This window comes from Sceloporus undulatus, chromosome 1, assembly GCF_019175285.1.
Source record: "Sceloporus undulatus isolate JIND9_A2432 ecotype Alabama chromosome 1, SceUnd_v1.1, whole genome shotgun sequence".
In the NCBI taxonomy this organism is placed as follows: Eukaryota; Metazoa; Chordata; class Lepidosauria; order Squamata; family Phrynosomatidae; genus Sceloporus; species Sceloporus undulatus.
Genome location: NC_056522.1, coordinates 280142629 through 280157025, shown reverse-complemented (window position 1 = coordinate 280157025; position 14397 = coordinate 280142629). Strand labels below are relative to the sequence as shown.

At 39.4% G+C, this 14397-nt stretch overlaps 1 protein-coding gene across 1 annotated transcript in view; it reads left to right on the top strand.

Annotated features, from left to right (window-relative positions):
* The window catches only part of DKK3 (dickkopf WNT signaling pathway inhibitor 3), a 51754-nt gene extending 37602 nt beyond the window's left edge, over positions 1-14152 (top strand). The window contains exons 5-8 of the mRNA XM_042445285.1: positions 5607-5699; positions 8408-8552; positions 10362-10518; positions 12667-14152. Of these exons, the coding sequence (XP_042301219.1) occupies positions 5607-5699; positions 8408-8552; positions 10362-10518; positions 12667-12889 (618 nt within the window). The 3' untranslated portion in view covers positions 12890-14152. The remainder of the gene's footprint in view (positions 1-5606; positions 5700-8407; positions 8553-10361; positions 10519-12666) is intronic.
* Positions 14153-14397: the final 245 nt, after the last annotated feature.

Below are 14397 nucleotides of genomic sequence, written 5' to 3'. Positions count from 1 at the left end.
TTCTAAAACGTTAATGCTGAATTTTAACTTTTGGAAATGGCTGAAATTGAAGACTTCCCCAAACCTAGGCATGGGACAGATGCCAGTTTTAAATATGCACTAAACTGCTGTTCAAACCAGAACATTGAAGAGAATGTTGTTCACAATTGGTGCAATTAGTGTGTCACATAGCAGTTTTTTGTTTGTTTGTTAACTGCATTTTTGCACCATGCAATAGGTGAAGTGCTCTGGTTGGTTCCAGAGATGAATATAGAATCTATAAAATACACCAATGTAATAAAACACATTTTTAAAATTTAAAATCGCTGCAGAAAGTATGATGAACAATAGGGAGCAACAATAGTATAAGGGTCTTTTTAAAAGGACCAACGCATCATTAAGACACCTTTTTAAAAACTGAAGATTCATAAGATCTTCAGTTGGTGCTGAAAAGTCCTTAAACTGGGCCCCAAGCATTCCTTTTGGGGGAGGAATTGTCACTGATGTGGGAAACTATGACAAAGGCAGCTGTCCAAGAAAGCTGCCAAGAATGCTGATAACTGCTCTCACACACTGGCAGATATTTATAACAAAGCAAAAGATCTTTGCAAACAAGAGAAACAAAACACAGTTGCAAAGTACCAAGTCAAAGTCCAGTTACAGAGTGGTCAGGCAGTCCAAGGGTCAAGGGTTCCGACAAGGCAGGAGTCACTGGCATTGCTAACCATTAAACCCTCTAGGGCTTTCTGGAAACCAGTTGATTCCATTAGCCTTTGAGGGCACACCATTTTAATAGGTCCTCCACCCCCGACGGGGCGGACAGAGGCCCTTAGTTCAACCTTGACCAGGAAATGATCCATCCATGACTATGCTGTAGTATTAATTACCTCTGCCCGCGGATATTACTGTTCCGTATTAAAGACCGCATCAAGGTTATATCCTGCACCATGTGTCAGCCCAGTGACTAGTTGGGATAGGCCCATGTTTGTCATGGACTCCATGAACTCCCGAGCCACAAGTCTCAGGAGTTCATGGTCTCAAGTGGGATGTTGACTCCAACAGCACCTCTGAGACCAGTTGTGTCAGCTCAGATAGGGAGTCTGTTAGGCTATGTGGTTGGTATAGCAGCCAAATCCCTAAACTATCCTTAGTCTTCATGCTAAGGAACATACACTCAAAGTGGTCTGTTTTCCAGATAGGTATCCTTGTCAAGGTGAGATTTTCTCTATAGACTAGAGCCACTCTGCCCCCTAGCCCACTTTCCCTTACCTGCTCACTGAGTTCCCAGCTGGGAGAGCTTGGTTCCACATAATGGCGCTATCATTCCCCAGCCAGATCTCTGTAAAACAAGCCAGGTCGGCTGTTTCATCCACAAGGAGATTGTGGATGATATGAGTCTTATTTTTGACCGACCTGGCATTGCAGAGGAGCAGAGTAAGGTTCTGTGGTATGGTTGGCAAGCTCTCCAGACCACTTTGGGTAACAGGATGAACTGAAGGCGAGATCGCTTTCAAACATCAATCTCGCCTCCTTTTCTAACAACATTTCAGCCTGTTGTTGCCATATCTTCCTCTGCCCCGCACAACCTCAATTGCCATTCCCAATTCATCCTCAGATACTAAGTTATTAGTATTATATCATTTGCATATCTTAAATTGTTGATGTTCCTTCTTCCAGTTTTCATACCTCCTCTCTTTAAGTCTAGTTCTACTTTATGTATGGTATTTTTGGCATACAGATTAAACAGATAGGGTGATAAGATGCAGCCTTGCCTGACCCCCTTGCTGACTGGAAATCATTCCATGTCTTAGCATTATGTCCTGAGGGTAGCCTCTTGTCCTGGGTCTAGGTTAATTATCAAATAGTGTGGCACTCCCATTTCTTCAGGAGAGATCCATAGTTTCTCATGATCTACACTATCAAAGACTTGCTTGTAATCTATAAAGCACAGACTAATCCCCCACCTGAAATTCTTTAGTGTACTCCATTGTCCAGTGTATATTAGCAATGTGATACCTAATGCTGCTTCCTTCCCTGAACCCCCCCCCCCCCCCCCCCCTGATATTTTTTTGCTCCATATAAGGTTGCTCCATATAATTCTTTGTTGGAGAATTTTGAGTATCCCTTTGTTTGGATGGGAAATCAGTGCAATGGTCTAATTTTTGTTTTAGTAGTTCATGGTGTGTGCCACAATCTGTTCCTGATCTAGTTTTTGCAGTGAGAATGGACCTTTTCTTTCAGACAGCAGCTGGTATTTGCTGGTGGTATCCCATTGAAGTACTGAGCAGGACTGACCCTGCTTAGCTTCCAAGATAAGATCTGATCTGGTGCCTTTGGGGCATTTAGGCCTCCCTCTAGTCTATGGCAAGGCAAGTTTTATGGCTGCCTTTGCAAGTGAGAACCTTCTCCATGGAATCCAGCCTGGGTAGGTTTGTGAAATGTTGAAAGTGTTACAGCAAAAGCGCTCGTGTTTCCAACATAAAGAAAGGCACACTTCCAAGATAAAAGAGCTGGAAAAGAAAAGAAATGAGAAGGGGAAAGACGTTAAGCAACAACGAGTGGGAAATAGTTATATAAAGAAATCAAGTTGGATGAGTGGAAAGCTAGCAATGGGAGGCTTCTAACCTTGACAGAAATACTGTAAAACGTTAACATTGAGATCTGACTGTTCCCCTTCTGTACTAAAGAGATGTCTGGAAAGACTGACAGCATAAAACTTGGCTATAGAATGAGAGCATATGGAATACTGCTAAAACGGTGGCTGCTTCAAACCCACTTGGGAACAAACTTGGTATTGCTCATACTTTCTGCTTTTCTAGCAGACCCAGAAAAACCACAGAAACAGAAGCATGCCTCAATAATAGTAACTGGTGGTATCTCCAAGGATGGGAAATAAAGTTGTAAAGAGTATGCCGCAGGCCCACACACAGAACATAAGGCTTCCCCCCTCCTCCCCCAGAAACTGAAAGAAATGTGCCTTAAGCTCCCATTTTGCTCATTTCTCATCATTAAATCACTGGAAAAACTATTACATACTTAATAAAATCAAGATACCTAGGTCAGCTGTCTTGGGCATAGCCACTCGGTTGGCTTCTGATATGAATGGTCTTATTTGCTTCTCCAGTGAGTAGAATGGGATTTTTAATCACAATTGCTATTATGAAATTGAGAAATTGAGTCTCATCATAACCAATAATAATAAAAAAATCATTGTAATGAAACCAAAATTTGGAGTAATTTTGAATTTAGCATTTACTTGAAAGTTCATTTTGAGGGCCTTTACTGGAGAATAATGTTTCCATACACTATGCACAGGTAATGGCTGTAGCTTTTCTTTTTAACTACGAATATACATGAATATGTGAATGAAAATATGCACATTAAATAAAATATTTTTATTCATATACTATGTCCAGAGGAGGGGGAGTCTGCATGTAGTATAAAGTGCAGGTTCCAAGGGTAAAAAGTTTGACTATAGCTGTACTGTATGTGTGTTGTGGGCCTTCAGGGCTCATTTCCATTTATGACAACTCTTATCATGGGGTTTTCTTGGCAAGATTTGTTCTGAGGAGGTTTGCCATTGCCTTCCCTTGAGGCTGAGAGCATGTGACTTGCCCAAGGTCATCCAGTGCATTTCATGGCCAAGCTGGAATCGAACCTTGGATTCCAAAGGAAGGAAGGAAGGACAGAAGGAGAGAAAGGTTTAAAATGGTGCATATGTTTCCAACACCATTTACAAATTACAGTGGGCCCTTGTTATCACTGGGGTTTGGTTCCAGGACCTCCTGTGGATAACAAAATCTGTGGATGTTCAAGTCTCATTAAATGCAGTGGCATAGCAAAATGGTGTCCCTTATATAAAATGCCAAAGTCAAGGTTTGCTATTTGGAATTTCTGCTTTTTTGAATATTTTCATGCTGTGGATGCTTGAGTCCGAGGATAAAAAAAATCTGTGTATAAGGAAGGTCAACTGTACAAGACAAGTGACAGATGAATAAAAAAATATTAGGTGTATACTCTGCTGATAGGACTGTATGGTTCGATTCACCACTATGCTAAGGGAATCAAACTATACAGTATTATCAGTGGAGTATATACCTAACATTTTTTTACTAATCTGTCACTTATGTAATTTTTAAATGATGTTGGAAGCCTATACACCATTTTAAACCACTCTCTCCTTCCTTCCTTCCTTCCTTCCTTCCTTCCTTCCTTCCTTCCTTCCTTCCATTGTTTTGGTGACTGAAATAGGAGCCCTATCCAGTAGCACTGTGAGTGTGTACGCAGAGCTGCTGTTCGTATTTTTTCTGCAGTGGGGAATGTTTTGTGCCTGCAGCAGGACTTTACATTCGACAGACAGCTGGCTGGAGTAGGAATATACAGAGTGATGCATAATGGTTGAGAACAATTCACATCAAGTGGCCTTGAAAAGTAAAGCAATTCTGTATGTCACCACCACCATGCCACCCCCAACACACCTGGTCTTACCAGATCTCAGAAACTAAGCCGGTAGGGACTGGTGAGGTTTTTTTTAACAAGAATCCACCTGGAAATACCAGGTAGGATTAGGAAGAAATTAGACAAAACAGTACTGGGCTGTACTGTATAGAATAAAGCAGCTTCCTAAATTCCTGTCTATGTTGCTGTATGACTCATTGCAACTAAAAAAAAAAAGGCACTTTCCAGAATAAGGCTAATCTCATGGCTCCATTTTACAAAGCAATGTGTAAGACTAGGATGCCAATACAGTTGCTAAAGCATTAAGAGGAGCCCTTCTGCATACACCATAGTTGGAAGAAATGCACTATACACATTAAAGAAAAACAGGGCCTTCTTTGTGGTGGCACAACTTTGAAAATCCCTCCCAAGGGAGAAAGTATGACTCTCAACTCTGTTATCATACTGAAATGTTTCTGTTTGTTCAGGAAGGCAAAATAGAGTTTAAAAATGAGGTTAAATGCACAATACCAATTGATTTTAAATTGTTGCTGTTTTCTAGTTTTATCTCTTTGTCTCTTCTTTTTCCTGTTCTATTGTTTTTATAACTTTTACTATACTACTTTGGTATTGTCTTTGGTGATAAAGGAGCAGCACAGAAAGTTTTAAAATACTATATATACTTGACTATAAGTCGACCTCATGTATACGTTGAGGGCAGGTTTTGGGGCCAAAATTATGGATTTTGATATGACCCGTGGATAAGTCAGAGTTAAAACTTAGGAGCACATAACAAAGGACCTAAAGGATGAAACAAAAGAAAACAATGCCAAAGAAATTACAAAATTCCAGCAGGCATAACTGTTTGCATTCACTTTAAAGACTGGATAGGTGAGGGAGCAGAGAGGGCTCAGTACTTCCAGGACAGATAACACTCTTGCTTTTCAGCAGGGGATAGTTCCTTTTTAAAAAAGAGTCAAAGTACAGTAGTAACATTGACCCATAGATAGATCGACTTAAGTTTTGTGGATTAATTTTTTTTACTAAAATTTCTAGACTTATACAAAAGTATACGGTAATTAAAAATTTGAGTAAAAAATGTTTCCAGAAAAATGGAACTTAATTGTATGAAAGGTTTAATAATATTTCTTTGACTAAAGTTATGTTGTTTCCTCTTTTTTTTTTTCCAGGAGTGCATTATTGATGAGGACTGTGAGACTGGAAAATATTGTGAATTCTCTGGTTTAGAGTACAAGTGTCATGGTTGTAAAACCGAACACAAAGTGAGGATTGTTTTTTTTAATAAAATTTTCAATCTTTGGCAAGCTGTTGTTGACATAGTAGGCTGATATTAGTTACTGAATTCAACACTGAGTTGCATTTATTGCATGATGGTTGGACAATACCAGAAGCATTTTTTTCATTTTCAGGGTCCAAATGCGATTGGTTTTATATTTATTTCCATTTATTTGAAGCAGAATAGGGTACTAATAATGTGTTTCCTTTAATCCTCCACAATGTTTGATTTAATGATTGGATTGGGGCCCTTCTTTGGGATTAATATACATTAGAATTAACACAAACTCTTTTTTATAACTAGATGATACTTTATATTTCCTGGATAGATGCTTTGATCTTTCTTATTTATTCTAGAATGCTATCCATTTGTTAAAACTAACTGGAAAAAGACCATGGTTAGATTATAGACAGTATCCAATAATTGGATAACTGACCATTCTTATTGGCCTTGACTAGTATTAAATACCTATCTCTCCTCCTTCTTAGACAGATAGTCCACAAAACCTTGTACATACTTATATTTGTGATCTTAAAAGATGCATCAGATGCCTTAATATTTTCATAGCCACTGTTTGTTGTTGTTGTTACCCGCCCTTGAGTTGAACTCAACTCATTGCAACCCTGTGGATGAGATATCTCTAACACCCCCTATACTCTACCTCTCTTTTGAGGTCCTGCAAGTGCAGGCCCATGAACTACCTGATTGAGTCTAGCTATCTGGCTTGCAGTCTTCCTCTTGCTCTGATGCCTTCCACTTTTCCAAGGATCATTGACTTTTCCAATGAGTCTTTCCTTCTCATGGTGTGTCCAAATTATGACATCCTCAATTTAGTTATCCTATTTTCCAGGAGAGCTTGGGCTTTACCTTTTCTCAGACCCATTTTCCCCCTCTTTTTGGCCATCCTTGGTATCCTCAGCACTCTTCTCCAGTAAATCTCAAATGAGTTGATTTTCTTTCTATCTTCTTTTTTTACTGTCCGGTTCTCACATCCATACATCGTGATGGGCAATACAATGGTTTGGATGATCCTAACTATAGTATTCAGTGTTATGTCTTTGCACTTTACAAACTTGTCTAGTTCTTTCATCACTGTACTTCCTATTCCTCGACTTCTTCTGATCTCTTGACTCCAGTCTCCACTGTGATCAATGGTTAATCCAAGATATGGGAATTCTTTCATTATTTCTATTTTATTGTTATCTAGATGAATTCATGTAGTTCTTCCGTGGTCATTATTTTTGTTTTCTTACTATTCAGCATTAAGCCTACCTTGGCACTTTCTTCTTTGATTTTCTTTAGTAATTGTTCCAGTCTTTGCTGTTTTCTGCTTGTAGTATGATGTCATCTGTGTATCTTAGGTTGTTAATGTTTCTTCCTCTGATCTTCACTCCTCCTGCCTCTAAGCCTGCTCTTCGTAAGATAGTTTCTGCATACATGACAAACAGGTAAGGTGATAGAATGCATCCTTGCCTGACCCCTTTACTTCTAAGAGCAAGCCACTGTACCTGCTGCTTTTTTCCCTTCTGCTGCTGTCACCCATGCTAGCACATGCTAGCACTGGTGTGCACCTACAAAATTTTGGCCAAATATTTTCTTTCTCAGCCAGTCCAGCAGAGCTTGAGATTCTTCAGAGCTTCCATCAGACTATCTAGGGAGGAATGTTCTGCAAGGAAATTTTCATAATACTGTAGTATCAAACCTAAATTGTAATAGGAGAAAAATTAATTTCCCCTCTGTGTGCATGGAACTGTTTTCGTTTTTCCTGCTTTCTTTACTTACCTGGCTGAAACCCTTCTTCAAAAATATGTTTTCATTGAAGTCTTTGATACAGTCACCCAAACTCCATGCCTTTCTACAAGATTATCTTCACTCCATGTAACCAGTTAAATAACATATTATTCCAGTGGCTCTCCATTTCTTTTGGTGTCTTCTGTTGTCTTCTAAGTCTTCACCTCCCATTATCCTTTACCATTGGCTATGCTGGCCAGTACTGATAGGAGCTGAATTCCAATAATATTGGGAGAATCACAAGTTGCCTACTTCTGTTCTAGCTTGTAAGACCCACAGGATAGGGATCCTTCTCAATACTGTACTTTAAAGGATATTTTACATGGATGGTGTGTGTATTTCCATGCATGTCCCTGTGTGAGAGATTGCATGCATGCACACATGCATGCAGATTGATTATTGCTATTTGTGAACTGCAGCAATGATACTTTTCTGAACCTAGTATACATAAAGACAGGTCACCTCATTCTGTTTGTTTAACCTGCTGTAATCAAATCATTTGTGGGGGTGTGCTTGCTAGGCAGACTGCCATGATTTCATTTTAAGATGTTATATAATTACTGAAACAGTGATGGGTGTGGTTTCATAGTGAAAGCATTATAGGATTATTATTATTAATAATAATAAGTTTTATTTCTATTTTCCCGCCTCTCCCGACGGATCAAAGTGGGATTACAACAATATTTCAATAACAAATTATCGAAAATTACAATTTAAAAACAATATATTCTGTATTTGAAAACAATATTATTTAATGCAGTTCTGTGAAGTTTTTTTCACTGTAACCATAACTTTACTATCACTGAGTTCTCATGATTGTCTTGACAATGATCACTGTCTCTTGATGTTTAAGCTTTAATTATTCATGTTTATTTTTCTCTCTCCCTACCCCCACCCCCCAAGCGTTGTTCTCGAGATGTGGAATGTTGTGGACGCCAGCTCTGTGTCTGGGGTGAGTGCATGAAAGCTGCCTCCAGAGGAGAAAATGGAACCATTTGTGAAAACCAGCATGACTGCAGTCCTGGAATGTGTTGTGCATTTTCAAAAGGTTGGTGACATTGCCATACTTCTGTTGTTTAATTTCATTGCCATTTATGAGAGTACCCCACCAAGTCACTAAAGTGTGAGTTCATATTTTAACCACGTCAGCTAAACTGTGTCTGTAAAGTGGCTGGTACTAAAGAATATTACACTGGCCATAGAATACACATGGTATATACATGGGATAAAATTTGAGAAAATAAGAAAGTATTGCACTTGACAACTGAGCATCATACGGTCAAAAGAGAATACAGTTGTCCCTCCATATTCATTAGGGTTAGGGGAACAAGACTCCTGTGAATATGGAAAAAACATAAATAATGAAAACACCATGTTTTTCCCTGAGAGGACACCTCTCTAGGAATCTCTAGGTCCTCCAGTGCAACTCTGTGGTCAATGTCCAACATACACTGACCATAAAATGGCACTGGAGTAGCTACAAATGGTCTTTCAGTGCAACTTTTAGTTAAAGTTGACCACAGAGTTGCACTGGAGGACCTAGACAGTCCTAGAGAGAACATATTAATGAAATCCGTGAATAATAAAATCTGCAAATATCAAAGCCGCAAATATGGAGGGATGACTGTATTTTACTTCTTGGTAATTCTTCTGTGATTTTTTTTTTTTTTTTTTTTTTTGTCAGAAACTACTTTGTACTTGGAAGATATGCTATTTGAGTTGTTGTGGTCTGTTTTAACACTGAGTTCATATCCTATGTTCAGAGGACAGCTCAGTGTTGAAAAGAATTAAATTGTTTGACACAATTCCTTGTATGGACACCCAAAAAGAAATAAACTTGTCAACAAAAGTGATTTCATATACAAGCTATTAAAATATGATGCCTTGGAATTAGGAGCTCACACTGTTTCTTACCCTCTTGGCCATCTGTAAAATGGGAATTATGCTATTCTTGTGAAAAAGAAGCAAGACAGTGACTGTAAAGCACCTTGCATTGTCATAGTTGATGACAGTGTTGAGAGAAAGTGGCTTGAATTTTCTGTAAATCCTTGTAGACATCATCTGTCCCCCTTCTTGCCTGTACCTTGAGCAGGAAGTGCTGTAGGAGGGTTGAACTTGTAGAATTTTATTTATTGGATTTATATCCTGCCTTTCTCCCAAAATGAGAATCAGTGTGGCTTACAGTAATTTTGAAATGATACAACTACATTGTTTTATTAGTTGTTGCAGAATGGAGCCCACCAGCCCTTTGTTCCTATTCTTGTCCTAACTGTACTTTGGGTACCTCCTAATTTGGTGACTTCTTGAACGGAGGGTAGCATTAAAGACCAATTTTAACAGGAGAAAGGTAGATGAATAACATTAAGAAGTGCACACATGACCAGTTACACTTGTGTTACTATTTCTATCATTAGTTTGAACCCATGTGTCAATTGCAACAAAAGTGAATGCTGAGAACTTTTTAAAAGGCTGTAGTTAGATTTTGCAGAAAAAGACAGCCATTAGTTTGAAACCATGGTTTTACCTTAGAGTTTAAGTATTATACTGTACATCTATATATCCTCCCCATGCAGTCTACATTTGAAATGGAAGAGATCAATAGCAATAGCAAGTACATTTCTATACCACTTATCAGTGAACTGAGCACTCCCTAAGTGGTTTACAATGTGTAAGCTTATTGCCCCCAACAAGCTGGGTATTCATTTTAGCAACCTATGGAAGGATGCAAGGCTAAGTGGACTTTGGAGCTCCTGGGATCAAACTCATAGCCTTGTGGCTGCAGTACAGGCATTTAATCACTGTGCCGCCAGGGCTCCCGAGCAGAAGCATAATGGAAATCTCTCATATTTGCTTACAGATCTTCTGTTCCCTGTGTGCACACCATTACCTGGAGAGAGAGAGCCTTGCTATGACCCTTCAAACAGGCTTCTCAACCTTATTACATGGGAGTTAGAGCCAGATGGTGCCCTTGATCGCTGTCCGTGTGCACATGGATTTGTCTGTCAGATACAGAGGTAAGTCTTGAGAATAAGCAGCACCAGCCTATTTGTCTGACCAGAAGTGCTGACCTAACTGGTCCTTTAACACTATACAATTTTAGCAATATGATTCTATTTTAACTACTTGGCTACATCCTGTGGAATCCTGTGTTTTGTTGTTTGATGACTCAAGAGGGCAGTCTGGCTGAGAATTCTAAATACCCCTCCCTAAACCATAGATTCCATAGGATGTTGTCATAGAAGTTAAAATGGAATCATAGTGCTATAACTGTGTAGTGTGGAAGGGCCCCAAAATGTGTATGAACTAGGGGCAATTTGTTTGTGAATTGTACCGACACAGTTCACTAACAAAGATATATACAGGTTGAGTCTCCCTTATCTGGATTTCTGAAATATTCCAAAAATTGTTCACGAGTGGCTGAGATAGTCACACCTTTGCTTTCTGGTGGTTCAGTGTACAAAAACTATGTTTCATGCACAAAATTATTAAAAATATTATGTATAGAATTACTGTCAGGTAGTGTCTGTAAGGTATATATAAACATAAAATCAATTTCATGATTAAACTTGGGTCTCAGCTCCAAAATAGATAGAACTGAGTTGGCAAGGGTTCCAAAAGTTCCTTTTCCCTATAACAAAAGTAAAAATATTTATTCTCTCTCTCTCTCCCTCTCCCTATATATGTATGTATGTAGAGGCCACTTACAACTAATTAAAACAAAGTACAGTTTAAAAATTGTTAGTACAAAAGTTTTTTAAAAATCAACCAACATTATGTTAAAACAAAAAGTTAAAAGAGTTTAAAACATTTAAAATATAATAAAAAGTTAAAACCACATGCTATTAAAAGTCCTTTCTACTGCATGAATTAAGGTGTGTGTGTGTGTGTGTGTGTGTGTGTGTGTGTGTGTGTGTATTCCTCTTGATGGAAAGTAAGCTGAAAGGAGGACAGCAGAATCTACCAAGGGAGGAAGTTCTACAACCTGGGAGCAGCTGTCAAGAAGACTCAAACATGCCTGTGATGGTGGAGGGACTGAGAGGAAGTCCCCCAAAATTTAAAGAGTTGAGCAGGCTTTTAAAGGGAAATATAGAGGCTTGACAGATGGATGGCTAGAAGCCACACGTCTGTGCTGCAGCATCCACATGCTGCAGCACAGACACGCTCTCCAAAAGGAGCCGCTCTAGGTGGCAGCCCTTATGATACCTCTTATGCCCAGAGGCGTATGGGTATTCGGGCGCCCATACATCATGAGGCTGTGCCCCATGTGGCCGGGGCTACAGCCTTGTGATGTAAACCCAGCAATATTAGGGCTTTGGTGCATATGGATGCTGAACACCATCAAGCCCTAATATTGCCACTAATGGCTCATCTGTACCGGACCATTCAAATAGTCTGGACCCAGGTCATCCCATGTAGGTGTTTTAAAAGTCATAACCAGCACTTTGAATTCTGCTTGGAAACTGACCAGCAGCCACTAGGGGATTTATATGATCCCTGTAACCAGCCCCAGGCACTGGCCTCGCCAGTGTTTGGACTCACTGAAGTTTTTGAGCAGTTACCAAAGGTAGACTCCCATAGAGTTCATTACAATAATTCAACCAGAATGTAGTCAAGGCAAGTGTCACCAGATCTGACAAATTGAGGAACAAGCACAGCTAGTGACCTAGTTTTATCTGTACAAACACACTCCTGAAACCTGGGCATCTGGGCTTTTTCTCCAGATCCAGCAGAGGCCCTATTCCCTGATCTGCAATCCAACTGACCAGGAACACATCTGTCTTGCTTGGATTAAGCTTCAATGTATTTGCTCTCATCTAGTCTATTATACCAATTTAGTACTAAAACAGCTTCTTTGGAGTAAGACTCAGAGGAAGAGCTGGCTATCATTTGCATACTGGGGAATTCCCAAATGCTAGATAACCTCTCCCAGTGGTTTCATGTGTGCTGATTCCTCCACCACCTACAATTGTAACTGAATGAGGGACAGGCTCACTACCTTTGGTTTTCTGACTAACTTTAGTTACTTTTAGAGTTGTGCCCTCATTAGTTAAACTGAGTTCTTATTCCTAATATGCATCTTTGTACCCATGCCCATACAGCTGATTGGATAGAAAATCTGAGTTGGTGATACTAATAACTGGGACTTGTGCTTTTCCCCACAGTCAGAGCAGTGATTCTCTTTGTGAACTATCCTTTAACAAGACCCAGATTGAGGATGAAAAGCCTTTGGTAGAAGATGAAATATCACTTCTGGATTTTGTAACAGAAGACATTCCTGGTGATTATGAAGAGAGACTGATGGTGCAGAAAGGTTTGGAGGAACAAACAACTGACTCAGAAGAACTGGATATAGCTAGTGATCTGCTTTTTGGAGATGAAATGTAAATTAGTTAAGCAAATTAATTGGTCATTTGCACAGCTTTAACCATCAAGATGGCTTATTGTTTCAGATCCTTAAACAAACCACATCCATACGCACACCACCTTTTTTCTGTGCTGGATAGAAGTGCAATAATTGATAATATATTTTACATAGTTTTCATCCTCTGTCCTGCATGATTGGATGATTTTTTTTTTTGCACAGCTCAAACTGCATTTTGCATGGAAGCATCCAATATTTGCATTGATATTCTTTACAGCAAATACCAAAATCCTGTATCAGCTTGTATCTAAGTAACTTCTTCTTACCCATTCTCCCCAAAACCTGACAAAGGCATCATTCAGTGGTGCTGTGATTATCAGAATGGCCCCCCTTCTTCCTTGCAGTTATGTCCAGTAAGGTTACAGGCAAGTTACTCTCATGACAATAGTGTCAAAATTGTGACTAAGTAGTGATTGTGAATGTAAAATAGTTAACTCAACTGTAATTGTTTTGCATTCATAACTCCTTTTTCTGTTAAAGTTAGCTCCCAGACCTGAGACTTGACTTAAAGGTATCTTGCAGAAACTTGAGACTTGGGAGTAAAAGACTTAAATACATCACTTGTTCCCCAATCAACTTTACTGGGCATTAGCTGCATGGAGAGGAGGGTTATTCTGTCATCAGTCAGAATATGGTTGAATTATGTTTTCACATATTTTTGGGGTTCAGGCCAGAGGTTACTTAGGGACGAAACAGACAGCCCCTACCAGATTGAGGCTGTGGCAACCGCACGCCTCAGCCCCAATCCAGCCAGCTACCGCCTCAGATAGGAGCGGGAAAAAAGTACCCTTTCACCTCTAGAGCCAGCTTTTTGCCGGCTCTGGAACAAGTGGCATCTGAATGGCATGTCCTCAAGTTGCCCGGAAGCCAGCTGACGTGTAATCACTGGTGCAGCTTCTAGACAACTTGAGGCATGGCATGTCTAAATGCCTTGCCCCCAAACCTGGTAGAAGCCAGTTTTACCTGGCTACCTGTTTCAGCCCTTAGTTAACTACTTAGATATAAGCTAATACCGGATTCCAGCCAAATTCCTGTTTTAAGCTTGTTAATCAAAAGATTAATTTAAGTCTATTTAAGATTATTGGTGATGGTTTGAGGTCTTCATTTTCTGTATATATTGTTTGCTCTTCTTTAAAAAAATTCTCAGAGGAAGAATCTTGATTTTTTTAAAAACTGGACCATGTTTTCTAATTATGTATTCTTTTTCCTTAAAATATAATCTGTGGACTTGCAATAAATACCAGAATTGTGTTGTTTTTAAATAGAATCTTCAAGTGAACTTGAGGGTAGAGTAACTTGGATGTTTCTGCCGTTTGGGAAATGCAGGTGGCAGCATGGCATTTTTTAGCAGGAGGGAAAAGAAACTGCTCTCTGATCCTTCTGTGTGGGAGAGAATTTTAGGGTTAAAAAGCGAAGGTGGCAACCACTCCTCTTGCTTCGTGGTTCTCAATCCCTTATATCTTTCCTACTT